Source organism: Falco peregrinus, chromosome 2 (genome assembly GCF_023634155.1).
Source record: "Falco peregrinus isolate bFalPer1 chromosome 2, bFalPer1.pri, whole genome shotgun sequence".
NCBI classification, from domain to species: Eukaryota; Metazoa; Chordata; class Aves; order Falconiformes; family Falconidae; genus Falco; species Falco peregrinus.
Window position 1 is genome coordinate 62,004,565 of NC_073722.1, and position 15,698 is coordinate 62,020,262.

At 41.8% G+C, this 15,698-nt stretch overlaps 1 protein-coding gene across 1 annotated transcript; it reads right to left on the reverse strand.

Annotated features, from left to right (window-relative positions):
- Nucleotides 1-4,746: 4,746 nt before the first annotated feature.
- On the reverse strand, nucleotides 4,747-13,301 carry FRG1 (FSHD region gene 1). The gene is made up of 9 exons (XM_005239760.4): nucleotides 13,152-13,301; nucleotides 12,779-12,846; nucleotides 10,911-11,033; nucleotides 10,029-10,086; nucleotides 9,739-9,853; nucleotides 9,262-9,366; nucleotides 8,415-8,506; nucleotides 6,824-6,934; nucleotides 4,747-5,872 (listed from the first exon to the last, which is right to left on the reverse strand). The coding sequence occupies exons 1-9, from the start codon at nucleotides 13,211-13,213 to the stop codon at nucleotides 5,836-5,838; spliced, it is 771 nt and encodes a 256-aa protein (XP_005239817.1). The 5' UTR covers nucleotides 13,214-13,301; the 3' UTR covers nucleotides 4,747-5,835.
- Nucleotides 13,302-15,698: the final 2,397 nt, after the last annotated feature.

Here is a 15,698-nt window from a genome sequence, read left to right on the forward strand (position 1 = left end):
CCCCGGGCCCCGCACCGCCCTCCCGGGCCCCGCACCGCCCTCCCGGCTCCGCACCGCCCCCCCGGGCCCCGCACCGCCCCCCCGGACCCCGCACCGCCCTCCCGGCTCCGCACCGCCCCCCCGGGCCCCGCACCGCCCTCCCGGCTCCGCACCGCCCCTCCCGGCTCCGCACCGCCCCCCCGGGCCCCGCACCGCCCCCCCGGGCCCCGCACCGCCCTCCCGGCTCCGCACCGCCCCCCGGGCCCCGCACCGCCCTCCCGGCTCCGCACCGCCCCTCCCGGCTCCGCACCGCCCCCCCGGGCCCCGCACCGCCCTCCCGGCTCCGCACCGCCCTCCCGGCTCCGCACCGCCCCCCCGGGCCCCGCACCGCCCTCCCGGCTCCGCACCGCCCCCCCGGGCCCCGCACCGCCCCCCGGGCCCCGCACCGCCCTCCCGGCCCCGCTCCGCCCCCCGGGGCCCTGCACCGCCCCCCCCGGGCCGCCTTTTTATTTTTAATGAAGGAGAGGAACTGATTTTCCGTCATACTCCCAGAAGAGGGAAGTTCCGCACACGGAAATCTGAAGTATAATCGCCTCTCTTAGGCAACACTACGAGCAAACCCGTGGCGCCAGTTTTCGCTTCGTAACTATTGTGATTTTTAATTGCGCTGTGCCCTTGGGAGACTGCAGGCAGGCCTTGTGGCAGTGCCAGGTGCAAGGCCGCACCTTGTCTGGAAAGGCCTTTCTCCATCCTGCTGCGTAAGGGAGCAGGTGACTGGGGGCAGGCGGATGGGAAGCACAGGGTGGGCGACGACGCACCCATCTGAGCATGCTGCCTGTCACTTGCTATATACCTCAGTGGTGTATTTGTTGTAATAATAAAGTTGTAATAATAAAGTACAAGCTGGCAGCAGGATAAGGTGCGTACTCCAAATAGCTTACAACAAACCCATACAATTTTACTGGGAGCAAATGAACATATGATGAGTGTATTACGTTATCAACAGCCGTTGGAAGCAGCACAAATAAATACTAAAAACATAGGACGCCTGTATTTCAGCTCGTTTCTTTTAGCTTGTACCTTGTGCTTGATGCAGTGCCCAAGACAAGTCACGTTTTTTAGGCACACAGAAAAGAAGCAATAGTCTTTAATGTCTTTACTTCACTGGCTGTGCAATTAACTCTCTTATAAAAACCTGGGAGGGCAGGAAGGGACAGCCGTGGCAGACAGTTGATTGGAAAGCTGTATGGCATTGCAGAAATGGAGAAATAGGGAAGGGTAAACCCAATGCACTGAAGGCATGACAGCCTTGGGCAACGGGAGAGCGTGCGGCAGCGTGTAGGAAGGAATCACCTCAGAACTGAAGCTTGGAATTGCACAGAGCTGTAGAGACCAAGGCAGAAAAGCATTAAGCACTGCTGGAAGAAGATGCAGTACCTATCAAGGGATTGAGGAAATGGGGAAAATTACAGCATTAATGGGAGAACCCTCAAGATTTTCATGGCAGTGTCTTTCTCAAATAATAAATCAGACAGTTTCTACAGGGACCAGGTAAATTTTTTTTTTTAACTTTGTTTTGGTTGAAAACAAACACCTGTAAGACTGTAATTCTGTATTAGCTTGTGGGTATGTGAATATGCTGTTATGGTCTATGGTAAGAAATAGCTAGATTAAATCGGTCCTGTTATTTCCTAAATATCTGTAGCCCCTTTTGCTCAGCTTTTATTCCTGGACCTTTTAGATACTTTACTCTCTTTAGGACATTTTTAATGGTAAAAAAAAAAAAAAAAAGTCAGCTTTGGAAAATTAAAAACTTTTTGACTGCCCCAAAGACAAAACTATGCCATCATCATATTACACAATCACAACTTGAATTTTTGAAGACTCTTTGTCCTTCTGATTTAGCTCTTTCACCAGTAAAGACATTCTCAGTTTAAAGAATAGTTAACACCCTCCAGTACCAGTGATTCGCCAACTATGGATATTCTGCTGTGTTCCTGTCAGAATGCCTTGTCTCCAGGGTCCACACTAGTACTTTAGGTCCTCCATTTTGTTGCCTAGGTTTCCTCCGTCAGTTTTCAAAAACGTAAGTGAAGTCAGGAGAAGAAAACTTCTTGAGATGTGCAGTTTTTGAGATAAGCAGTTTACTCATTAACTACACCACCTGACAGCTGGTGTCACTGACACCTAATACCTCATACCACCCTTTTGCTTTCTCATACTCATCTATCCAGTATTGTACTACCACTCCCCAGATCTGTTCCCTCCTCCAGATGTAGAGGCTGCAGTTTTCCCCCCTTTCTCTCAGTTTCAGGTAAAGCTCTTTATGCCAATGCTACTGCCAGGACATAGTATCACCAAAATGACTTCACGAATACCTCAGTGGGAAAACACACCAATGGACTCCTTATAGCAATGGTTTTAATACACGTACTGATCTTCATTGTTTCGTCATACCTTTGCTTTCCTTTTCCTGGGACTAAAATTCCAGTGAATTCCCCAGACCTCTGCTTCTGCACTATCTCAGGACATGTTTTAGCAAGAATCTAGTATATCATTAGTCCCAACGCAGAGGGCAACCCCATTGCTACCACAATATCCTTATTCCCTGCAGGGCTAGCAGTCCCTTGCTAAATCCAGCAACTTCCTCTTCTACTTACGACAGTGTGATTTTGTTTGCTCTAATGTTACATTCTGCTTCACTTATTCCTAGCTCTGTAACAAACATGACTCAATTCCATTTTCCCTTTACTATAACTTACACCACCTACACCCTGCATTCTCCTATTTACAAATGTAAATATGAAATGGAAAATCCCTTTCCGTGGGTAATTCTCAGGCTTTTCTTCAGATTCCAAGTACTCCTTTCAGCACCTTCTCCACCAGCATTGCCGAGTTGTGCTTCCAGCTGCATCTGTGTTCTAGTAATCATTTTTGTGCGTTCTACCAGACAGGATCTTATTTAAACAATATATTCTTGAAAGGAAAAACAGATACTGTAGCATCAGCCTACTTCAACCATCACCACTCACTTCAGATGCTTGTGGATCAATGACACCTGCGATGAAGTGCCCAATAAATAATTCCTCTGGCCTGCAGCCTGCTCCTTGTGGTACTGCCTCTTTCCCAGTGTTTCTGGGTATAGTTTTGGCAGTAGGCCACTTCCAGGTCCATGATGTTGCACTGGTCATACATCAGGTTACTTAGAAATCTGAGGAGGGACATGCAGCATGGTACCGACAACCAGAACAACTTCATGAGCCTTAATCTCCAATTCTAGACCAAACTGAGGCACCCTGGGGAAAAATTAATTACATTCTTTTTCTGTGATGGTACAACCCACAGTTATGCTGTGCTTTCATCCAAGAATTCCTCAGTTTGGACAGGAACATTTGCCAACAATCATCTATTTATTTCTAGCTTTTGGCTTCCTCCCTGCAAATTCAGTGCTCACACTTCTGTCAGACCTCCCAAGCATGCACAATGCATCTTTTCCAATAATACAGAAACTCAAAATAATGACCTTTACTCACTGTGGAAAAGGCAGCACAGATCTCCTCTTTACCAAAATTGAGCCATGGAGCATATGTACACACATTGTGATTCAAAAGCTTCTGAACTACATAAAAAACCAGTTTCATCTGCTTAACCATTTCTGCCACTGGTAAAAAGCTAGCCACGCACTTGCCTACATGGCTTTTGTTTGCTTGATGGGGTGTCTAAAACGCCAATCTGTAACAACTTTAAAATGAAGCTATTGAACTGGCAAAAAGGTCAAGCATTTGATCAATTTACATGACCACCTGATACTATTACATTTTGGTTAACAGTATTTTTCCTGACATACAATAATCTGATAGATATAGTGGAAAAGACAATTCTCTAGAAGATCATTTAAGTTCAAAAAAACGCCACTCCAGCTACTGAGCGGTCTTCTGAACCTCTGAAAACTGAGGGGGAAAATTCTCATCTGATAATTTTACTTTTTTTTTTCCATTCAATATAGACCTTGCTTTTATTTAATTTCTCAGCATTTTGTTATAACTTCTGTCACCATTAAAATACAAAATCTTATGGAGCAGTTGGAATGATAGGAAGATCTCCAAGGATTTGTTCATATGAGAAAGTCAGAAGCACAATTGTCCCAATATAGTTGCACAAACCAGCTCCCCAGAGGCAGCATTTTGATTTCTCACTTAGTATCTCAACAGAACAAACTGAATTGGGAAGAAAAAGCACCAATTCCAAAATAGACATTCATACAAGGAACTAGTGAGTGTGCAACTGTGAGTATGTCTATTCTTCTATAATAGGTATAAAGTGAACAGTAAGTTTTGCAAGTATAAACCAAATAAATTATACCACCTTAGAGGCAAAAGCCCTGTGGCAGAAATTTCTGTACTCAGTAGGACAAAGCCAGGTATGGAAAGCTTAAAAATGCCGTCAGTGAAAGGTTTGGATTTTTGTTTGGTTTTCTAGAAACAAATGAGTTTTGAAAAATCCCTCTGTTACATCATGAATGTGCCCAGCCCATGGAGATTATCTTCTTTTGGTTCCATAAAATCTGTATGGGCTATATCCATATTTTTCTAAATTCTTTGAAAAATAAATGCTTTTATTGCTAACACCTTAGCTAGCCTTCCCTAACCAGCTATAATTTGTTTTCATGCTGAAAAGTCAATAGAAGTTTAAAACAGTTATGATGCACTTAAATTCTTTGTGCTTCTTCCTCAAGACCAACTGCCTATGAAATTAGGCCAATATAAATTACTGTTACCGACTAGACTTTATTGCTCTGTTCTTATGCTCTTTTTTAGATACATTATCTTGCATGAGGTTACAGTTTTGTACTATGTGTGCAGTTCAAACTGACAGCCAGGAGAAGCTTCATAGAGACAATTCAAATTATTACCATAAAAATCCTCAATTTTCTTACCAAGTAATCTTTATGATGCAGATTAAAGAAGCTGTGGAGAGAGTAAGCAATTATTCTGAGGTAGTTCCTATGGAGATGATGTTACTGAAAAGCTTCTTGGTAAACAGAGCAGACAGGAATAAACAAATTTTGTATGAGGTATTAGGAAATGTGTAGTATACTATGACCTTGAAAAATAGTCCCTGCTGTTTTCTTAAACAAATGAAAATCCATGCTGTAGAGAAACCAGCAAGTTTGCAAAGTCAATTTTTCCCTCTTGTAAAATCAGCAGCCTGTTAACACAAAGGAGCCATTTCTTATAGAGCACCTGCATTTTCATCTGTAATAGGGTTCTTGTGACTTGTCAACACTTTTTCCAGCATATGGATTATGCCGCTTACCAAGCTGAACAGTGAGTCAGTTTTGAACATTGCTTTACAAAGCCTGAATATTCTGGTCCACTCCTCACATGATGCAGTGTAGAGTGGCTCCACAGACATCCTACTCAGGATCTGGTAGGATGTGTTCCAAGACAAGCATTTTCAATTATTTCTTCTTGTTCAATACATTTACATATTTCTTAATGGTTTAATGTGTTACCCATATTTTACTTCTGAACTTCATCATCATTCTATTCTGCTCTTTCTCTCAGCTCAGGTTCTTTTCATCAGCCTTACAAGATTCAGTGGGTCAATTTTTTTTCCATTAAATAATTATCTCGCTATTTCAACAGCATATAGTTTTACAGTAAACTTAATAGTATTTATTACTGAAAGATGACATTAGTTTGATGCTTAATTATAGCTGTGGCGATCCTTTAAAAATAACATAATAAAAACATCAGCGAAACACATTCAATAAAAAATAATTACAAAACATTTTACTCCTTTTCAATTTGACCCTGTCATCACAGATGCAGAAGAAAATGGTCCAGCTGGCTGTCACTTGCAGTATCTATCTGCTTTCACTTTTGCCCTCCTGTATGGAAAAAGTAACGAAACAAGATGATCTCAAAGGTCTTTTCCAACCTAAATAATTCTGTGATTCCAAGATTTAGATTAAGACAAAAGCCAGGTGTAGTCATATTTGATCTGCTTCAAAGTGTTAAGGAAGCATTGAAAGCTATTTTTCTTAAACTTTACTTCAAAACACGTAAAAAAAAATCTAACAACATTTTGCATTTATTAACTTTGTTTTCTTAAGGAGCTAGGACTGCAATATCAAAAGTTAACCTTGTCTTTAGTTTCAAATCATCATGAATTGTTTTGCCCATTCTGAGGCACAGAATACAGATTCAGTGTTATTTGAAACTGACACCCACCTGTGATGGCCCAGAAGTGTTCTCACATCATTTGCAATTATGATAAATAGCCTTTGGCATTCCACCCCATGAGTTAATGTAAGTATTTACACTGTATGCCAATACAAAACATTTTGAAAATTCAAGACAGTTTCTACAGTCTCAGCTCCGAGTTGGGGCGGGGGGGGGGGGGGGGGGATCCCCCGTTACTCCCACTAGATAACATGAAGGCTGTTCTCCATAAATGCTCTTTCTCTTTAAAAAAAAAAAAAAAGCAAAAAACAGCTTTCCCCTCTTCAAAATATTCTTATGCCATAGGTATTTAAAAATACTAAAAATTAGCTTAATTTTTATGGTTAAAAAAGATTCACCTTCAACTCCTCTATACTAAACAAACTGAACAACATGTCCAGAATAATTAATTTCTGGGTCAATCCAAACCTGAAAATTTCAGCTAAAGAAGTGAAAATTCAGAACAAAAAAAATAAGCCAACCCCAGAACTTAGGCAGAACACCGCTCAGCACCCCATCCCCCTGAAATCTAGCGCTCTTTTGTACCCCAAGTTTACTCTAATTCCATCTCCCAGTACTTCTCCAATCAGCACATTATTTCTTGTACTTTGAAGTACCTGTCAAGCAGCATTTCGTGAAAAGTGCCTTCTTTCCTGGCTTTTCTAAGGAGTTTTGTATCTTCTTTGCTTATTTTAAGCTTTTTGTCTTGAAAGCTTTGGAATTTCTTTCTGTAAGGGCAGAAGGGGAAAATGTAAAAAAAAAAAGTGTAACTTCTTTGAAGTTCTGTGTTTCAGTAAAAGAACAGCTGTCATGTTATGCCAAAACCGAGTTCTTCATCCAGTGTCCAAGAGCTGATCCACACACCCGTCTAATCACACTTAGTTCTCATCGGTTTTTACAAGTCTCATCTCCATTTAAAGGTACGTGTTGTTTTTTTCCACCAGCATACTGTGTGGAGAGGGGTCTTTGTTGGTGGGGGGCTCTCTTTGCTCAAGGGTGGATCTTTCACTTTTCTAATTAGGATAGTTCACACACAGTGCCAGTAATTTTCTGTTTAGTCTCATTAACCATTTGGTTCTCTTTGAGATTATCATGTGCCCTAGCTTGCCATATTTATGGTATCTGTTCTTTCTCCCAGGGACGTGTTTTGTTAACAGTTTGTAAAGATTTAACTAACATCCTCTGTTTTCAAATTCTTTCTTGTTTTTCACTATACTTTTTTTTTCCTATCTCTTTGTTTTTTAAAGTAAATAATTCCTATATCAATAAGAATCTTAGCTTCTATTACAGAGCAGATGACTGGCCTAATAAAATCCAACAAACCACCCCAATACCAAATATTGCACTAAGACTTCTGTAGGTGAAAACCATTTAGGGTTTTTTTGGTAGTCCAAATGGGAATGAGCCCCTACATGATTAGCATGATGTGGTTACAAGTTCTAAAGAGCTGCTTCTTTAACTACTAGCATGACAAGTCAGGGAGTGAAAGTGTATTGGGTGTAGGTGGCAAGGTGCTGATGGTGGAGGACTTGCAGGGGTGGCCTCTGTGAGAAAAGGCCAGGGGCTGCCCTGTGCTGGACACAGCTGGCTCCACAGCAAAGTCCATCAGCAAAACATCACCTCTGTGAAAATGTATTTAAGAAAGGGGAAAAATGCCAAACAAACAGAGCAGAGAAGAAAAAAAAAATAGTGCAAAATGGCAGTGTGAACATCAGGGACAGAGGAGGTGCTTCAGCCACTGAAGCAGATATTCTCGTCCAGCTTGTGGAATGGACCATGCCAGAGCAGGGGAAAAGCGAGAGAGGAAAGAAGTGGCAGAGAGAAACCGCTATGTATTGACCCATACCCCCATCCTGCTTGGGGAAGCAGGCAGAGGAGTCGAGTGAAGCTAAGCTTGGGAGATGGGGGAGGGAAAGGTGGTGTTTTAAAATTTTTGTCTTAGTTTCTCACTACCAAATCTAAAGGGCAACAAATACAATTAATTTTCCACAAGCTGAATCTGTTTTTTCTGTGACAGTAAGTGGTATGCAATCTCCCTCTCTTTATTGCAACCCATGAGCTTTCCCATGCTCCTTTCTTCCCTCGTCCTGCTGAGAGGAAAGTGAGTGAAATACTGGGGTGGGAGTTTGGCCCTTCCACCAAAGGCAGCCCCAAAGAGAAGTGAAAAAAAATGGTACTTGAGCCTGTAAACAGCTCTAAAATACATACACATAATTGATTTCACACTGTTTAACATTTCCTTTGTCTTCTTGTGGAACATCATCTTTCTTCTTAGCTTCTCTTTCAGCACAAGTACGAATCTAGTCATTGAAAGAAAACCAAAACAAAACAGAAAACACCTTATTTTTTAAAACCAGAAGTTACAGGTTAAAGATAACAACATATCCTTCATAAAAAAATGAGTCGTGATGATTTACTAAGTACACAGCTTTCAAATTGGTTAATTCACAACTGGAGACAACTGCAAAAAAAGCAAGAGCTGCCTGAAGCATGGGAAATGCTAAGTATAACCCTTGATACTATTTGAAGACATAATCGCCTTCATCTCAGAGAAGCACCATTACAATTCTTAAGTTTTAGCAGAAGTAAAATGCTTTTTTCAGAGACTGACTAAAAGTATTATTGCTCTGTCTAGTAGACACTTGGAAGCACATGTGTATTTCCCACGTCCAGATAGAGTCAAGGTAAGTCTTCATACATTTTCTTACTTAACCGATCCCCTTCTGCATCATTCTAGTAAACCCTTCTCTGTCCCTGCTTCACTCATAATTTATCTCTTCCATACCAAGCTATTCAGAACTATAGGGAATATCACATAGACTGTCCTGCCCCACAACATCTTGATGTTCTGTGGTGGTAAAATATCTTCCTGTCTCCACTGGAGGTATCTCAGTTTATGCATCCCTGGAGTTCATTTACCTTTCTTGTAGCCAAATCACTTGACCGCTTACAGAAAGCTATTATAACTGTATTGACAGTCAGTTGTAGCACATAGACACCCGCTTGTTTGAATATTTCTGCCAATCCTGTATTAATTGTAAAAGTTATAGTTTACCTTTATCATTTCTTCTTCCCCTGCCGTTTTGCTTTTGGCTTCTATGTCTCCCTCTTCATTACATCTAATAAAACGGCTATTTGCTGCTAGTAATGCCATTTTCTTCTGCAGAAATAACATCATATATTATTAGTATAAAGAGTTTGTATATAATCCTCGATTCATACATTTACCCTATACGATACACCAAAACACTCTGTGCATGCATTTTTTATATACAGAGACTCAATAGCTAGCCAGCAGACTTGCTGGGTCCTTCATTCTTAAGATGCTTATCGCTGCCAAAATGCAGTAACTTGAAGTATTTAAGAACTTCCAATTATAGTAAATGCATTGCAGTTGGGAAAACTAAGGTTAAAAATTACAATATGGAAGAGACTGCAGAAGGCTGTTACTCCACAAAGAACACCAACATAGATTAACTCAAAATGCTGTCAAATGCTAGGAACATCAAATTAACTATTCCAAACAGCTTACATCTTGGAAGACAGGTTCCCATTGCTCTCTTGATCCTATCGCATCTGAACGTCCAACAACAAGTCCATCTGAATTTATACCAAGGTATTTGCCATAACCAGACTTCAGAGCAATCCTCAGAGAAGAAATGCAAGAACACAATAAAGAACGTTTTTAATTCAAGCAATTCACAATATCCATCAAACACATTATTAGTAGACAATGTATTTCAAGAGACTATTAAAACATTTATTTACACCAGAAACAAGGACAAAAAATATTGAATATTGTAATATTGTCACGGTAATTACCTTGTATCAGACAACTTCACTGCTGTAAACTGTTCAGGAGGACTAGGGCCCTCATCATCTATGAATCAATTTTCCATCAGTTAGGTACGAAGTATTAAACACACAACATTTTAGCCTGTTAATACTGCACTTCCAAAAAGAATTAAACAATAGCCATTGCTAAATATTATGGAAAGCTGCAATACTTTATTCCTTTAAAAATTCCTTTTTTTAATATCCGTTTTTGAAAACGGAATGCAGGTGCTCATTTATGTTCATATATTTAGTGTTTAAGGCAAGACTCCAAATAAAGAAAAAATCTTTTGTAAACAAATGTTACTAACCTCCCTATCCCTCAAAACCAAAAAGAGATAATACTGTCATCAATGCTGTGCTATCACCCTGGAGCTGAAACACACTGTCAGGGTTCTAGAACAGTCTTTGTCTGACTGATGGCTCTTGAATTCAAAGTAATGACAAGCTAATTATCCCACTACATTAGTAGCCCACTTGTGCAGCAACAAAACAAGTATATCAAGATAAGGATGCAGCAATAAGCCTTTAAACTCATCCGCCTCGAGTTTCACTCTTCAACTGACACCATAAAGATTTTATAGGATTTAATAAAAGTTATACTGCTTTTTATCCAGTAAGTGGTATGGCCATTAACAGGTGATCATCTCCAATGCAGTTCAATTTATTGTACACATAAAACAGCAAGAAACTAGATAAGTGAAACTAATTGGCAGTCATTAAGTTTAAGTCATCTGCAAGCTATGGCTAGGATTATTGCGTTATTTGTAATAAACTGCTTTTAGCTGTAAAACTGCTTGCCTTTAAGTGATGCTGCTTTTATGCCTTTCATTACTAGAACTGCTTATTTCTAAATTTCCTGAAACAAACCTTTATGTGGTGCTCCAAGAGTAAACAAGCCGTTGTCAAGGGCATGGATGTACGCTCCTTTATCCATTTCTATAGCGATTGTTCCTGTAATTTCACCGAAGTTACTGATAGCCCACCAATTTCCTAAAATACAAAACCACGACAGTTTAATCACAACTTCTGATTACTGTATTTCCACAGATGTTTTGCATCTTCTCTGAGATTTGAAATTCTAAAGATACAATTGCCATTGCTATCTCAACATCTTTGTGCATTTATTTTATAGTACAGAGCCACTTTAATGGTGCTGCTGCTGAATCAGAAAGTCCTGCTGCTCTGCCATCCCTAGTTACAGGCTTGGGTGCTTCATCCCTTCTTTGTGTTAGCAAGTTGATCCATTCAGCTGATGCTGCAAAGATACACCTTGCAAGGAACAGTTTTGGGTTTTTTTTCCCCCTCTGGACCAACCTCGTGCAGTTATGAGGCCACATCCAATTATTAGATTCTCCAACACAACAGAAACAGATTAACTATCTCATCTGCTGTTAAATTACTTCACCTGAGCTATAATCCTTCGACTTCAGTTTTCAAGCCAATCTGAGTTTGAATGTTTGAGCCCCACAGAATTCTACCAAAGTTAAAGGCAGCCCTACCCATCTGCATGAATTAAAATTATGACATTTATATTTTTTAAACAGCAAAATTCTCTCCTGTGTATTCTTTTACAAATACTTCCTACCCGATTAAGATAATAACTATTTATAATTCATTTGAATATGGCATCTTTTTTCCACATGGTAGATTTGGCAGGTCAATCTGCCTTGAACAGAAATTATCTTCCCCTATTTTATACAACATATGGAGCCAATTGTCTTGTCCTATACACTCAGGCTTGCAGATCAATGTATGTTTTTTCCAACTCTCTGCTACTTTTTTGACATCTGGCTAAACTATGAATGTAGAACATCTGTAACATTCTTCTAACATAAGACACAGAGCCTATTTTCTCATATATTATTAACATAGGGATGACTTCCCCTTGCACTACTTCAGCTTATGCCTATATACACATAACAAAAAATGACATTTTTCTCCACTGTGCACTGTGCTACAGCATGCATCTCTTATGACTCTGTGGTTCTTTTTTAGCTGTTTTTGTTTGTGAACTGTGATCAATCAAGGACAGGACAGTATTGAAGGGCAACAGTCTGTCAAGTTACAGCTCATGACCATAAATACTTTGATCCCTGTATTTTATGAAAAAGGAAAGTTATATTTTGTTATTAATTAATATTTGTGTCTTCAGCTTCAATTAACTGCAGCAAATTTATGATGTGAACCCCTCACAGCACTCAAACAAGTAATCAAATTAAAAACAAATAAACAAACTAACCAAGACTCCTTTTCTTTTGAAGGGATTGAAGTTTTGAGCAAACTGAAGAACGCAGTCAGAAAGTAACATGTGCCAGGGTATGAACAGAAAGCACTGGTGGTCCAACCCCTAATTGTCAAAGTAATAGTTACAGAAGGTGTGAGTTGTTTACACAGAAATGCACTCATTAAATAACAGCATTACAGTGCTAAAAAGCCTCCCCTCCTGAAGCAAATACCACAGTGGGAGGGGGGAAGAGATCCAAGCTGATAAACAGCTTGAGATTATATAAGAACATCCTTCAGCTACAAACATAAGTGGAAAATCCATCTCGCTGGTGTCAGAAGTTCCCTTTGGAGTCCAGGAAGATCCCAACACACAAACTATACCTCATGAGAAATAGTTACAAGTCCTACAGGGACCACGCTTGGTTTACCAAGTCCTATAATAACCTCTTCAGCTTCTGCCGTCCCCTACCGTTTCCTCATTGTCACACAATGCCTGGAAAGCAGCTCACCAACAATATCGAGTTGCTCTGCTGCATCCTCTTCCCTTTTCCTTTTCTTCTCCTTGTGCTTCTTCTTGCTGCAAAGGGAGGTACAAGGAAATAAGCATGTGCGTTCGCCCCGGCCCTGCCCCAGCGCGGCGTCCCTGCCGGAGCCCGAGCGCAGCGGGCCACTGCCACCGGCCGGGGGCACCGGGCTGACCGCCCCCATCCCCTGCCGGCCCGGCGGGCCCCGGCACACCCGCGGCGGCAGCTCCGGGACGGGGCGGCCCGGCCTCCGAGGCGACCCCAGCGCAGCGCGGGGAGCCCGGCCAGCGCTCCGGGAAGCACGGCGGCGGCCGCCGCGGGGACCCCGGGGCAGGGGCCGTGGACAGCCGCTCCTCACCTTTTCTCTTTCGCCCCTTTGAGGACGAGCTTGGTAGATTTCACGCAGGAATACTCCGCCATGTCGGGCTACGGCAAGCGCGGAAGGACACGGCCGGCTACGCCCCGCCGAGCAGACGGAAGCCCCGTAGCGCCAACCTTCCCTCCGGGCCAGCGGGCTGCGTGCGCCGCCTTCTGCAGGGTGTTGTGTCCCCGGCCGCAGAATTTGAGGGGAAAAGTAAAACAAGAAAAGTTTAAAATTACATTGAAGAGCGTGTGCCCTTGCACCTTCCCCATCGACGCCTGGCTTGGCTCTGCTGGTTGCTCTGGCACTTTGCAGAACTGCATACCCCTAGCACTAAGGAATGAAGAGCCTACAGCTTCTTTAGCATGTGGCTGCAACGAGCTTGTGCATGTGTGTAAAGACATACAAAACAGACACGAAGCAGAGCCCTGGGCCATGGGCAGCAGGCCTTGCCTGCGTGGCGGCGGGGATGGCGAGGGCAGCGTTCCCTGAGGGCTGGGCAACTGCCGGTGCCGGGCCGAAACAAGCCCGGGTAAGCCTGTGAAGACAAGTGGGGAAATGAGGCTCGTACGTCAACCCAAGTGCACCAAACTAGAGGCAAAATGAGGTTTATGACAACTTTTCCCATTCTGTTAGCCACTCGGTGTTACACAGAGTAAAATCTACCTCAGGTTTTCCTTTTTCTTACACAGTGATCTTACCACCTTCTCAGTGGGTATCACTACTCCTTCTTTGGGGAATGGCCTTAGTAGCTCAGGTGTATTTAGACTCCCAATTAGAGCAGTAACTTGTGTTCAGTCCTCCGGTCTGTTTGACTTCACACTAATGGAAGGGGTTTTGTGCCCAAAAAGTTATCTGCTGATTGTATTAATCGGTCAAATGAAGGATACCATCCCTATCAAATCTAGTCTGGCATGTACACTTAGAGACATAGTTGTACTGGATTGCTTGCTTTTGGTTTCTGATTTCACTACCTATGCTTGCAAGTACCGAGCATCTCAAAGGTATCGTATACAAAAAAGAAATGAAAGTCTTATGGTTATGTCAAGGCCTTGAAATTCACTGAAATCTTGGCCAGGTGATAAAACTCTGCATGTATAATGTCCCAGTGAACAACCCTGGAGTTTGTGGATGACTGCAGGTGTCTTCCACAGGCACTTTGATTGGGTCCAGAACCCTGCCACTTCTCCCCAACTTTCAATCTATACACCTAACATGACTAACCCAATATTTTTATCTGTGAAGCTGGAGTGGTTCCACCTGCCATGTAAATTGAAAGCAGCCATAATGGACTTTGAGAGTTTTTGGCAAGTCCCCCATTTTGGAGCTTTGGGGAGAAGGCGGCTGGGAGGAGGCATGGGCTTGTCAGCAAAAGCAATGCTTGAATCAAGCTGCTGGTGCATGTAAATCCAGAATACTTTTTTTTTTTTTTTTTTTTTTTTGGTGCCTCTGGTATACTGTCCTACTAGTGTCTTAATCTGTTGCAGTTTGTCAGTGAAAGACAGTCATCTCCTTGATCAGCGTTTGGGAAGTGGATAACTGGAAGCAGTGTGTTGCTGTAGTAAACAGTATATGACTTTATTGATTTACTGACTTACCAGTCCCAGAAACTTTCATCTTGCAATGAGTTCTTCAGTAAACGCTGAAAAAATAGGCAGTTCAGAAAGTTGCAGGTGATGATGGACAGCTTGCTGACCACTTCTGATCTCTGCATGGAGCTGCGATCAGGGAAGTACTGCATTAGCAGTCTTGTTTCCAGTCAGGTTGTGAAGGTCCCGCATACTTACTGTACATGAAGGACCAAAGAAGATCCAGATTTCCAAATACAAGATGGAGATACCTAGCGAGACCACTAGCAATCCATCCACTGACTTCAGTATCACCCTCAAGCACATTCTGTTTTCTGTTCTCACATTTCTAGATATTATTGCATGACTTCTTCTAGAAACCTTTTGATACTGTCTTACAGTTTTACAACCAATAATAGAATGGTTCTTCCTTAGTTTGCTTGCTTGTTTTTGGTGGTAGATACAATGCCTTGTTCACTGTTAAAACATTTTAATCAATATATTCATGTTTCGTTCTACGTTCTCATGTCTCCAGCCCCTTGGAAATTAATTCAAGCTAACCTCAGCATTGAGCAATTCTAGCAAATATTTGACTCTCGTTTTATCATTAAATACTTTTTGCTGGTTCTAGACAGATATGCCTATAAGGCAGAAATTTTAGTAAAGGGAATATGAAAAATAAGAGCAATTATGTAGGAATTAGAAGAAAACACAGAGGAAATGAGTGAAGCAAAAAGAATGTCTGTCGGCATGCTGATCACTCAGCCACCCTTGCATGCTAACTTGCCCTTCAGTATTTTGGTTATTTTGGGGGGTTTATATTGAGGTTTTTTTAGGCTTTGATTCTGTGGAGAGCAAATCTGCAGGGGCTCTTTATTGTTTTTTTAACTTTAACTTTACAACTTTATTTCTGATAGATCTTATTTTTTGACTGCTGCAACTGTAGCATTTGTGAGGTATTTGTATGCTCTTGTCA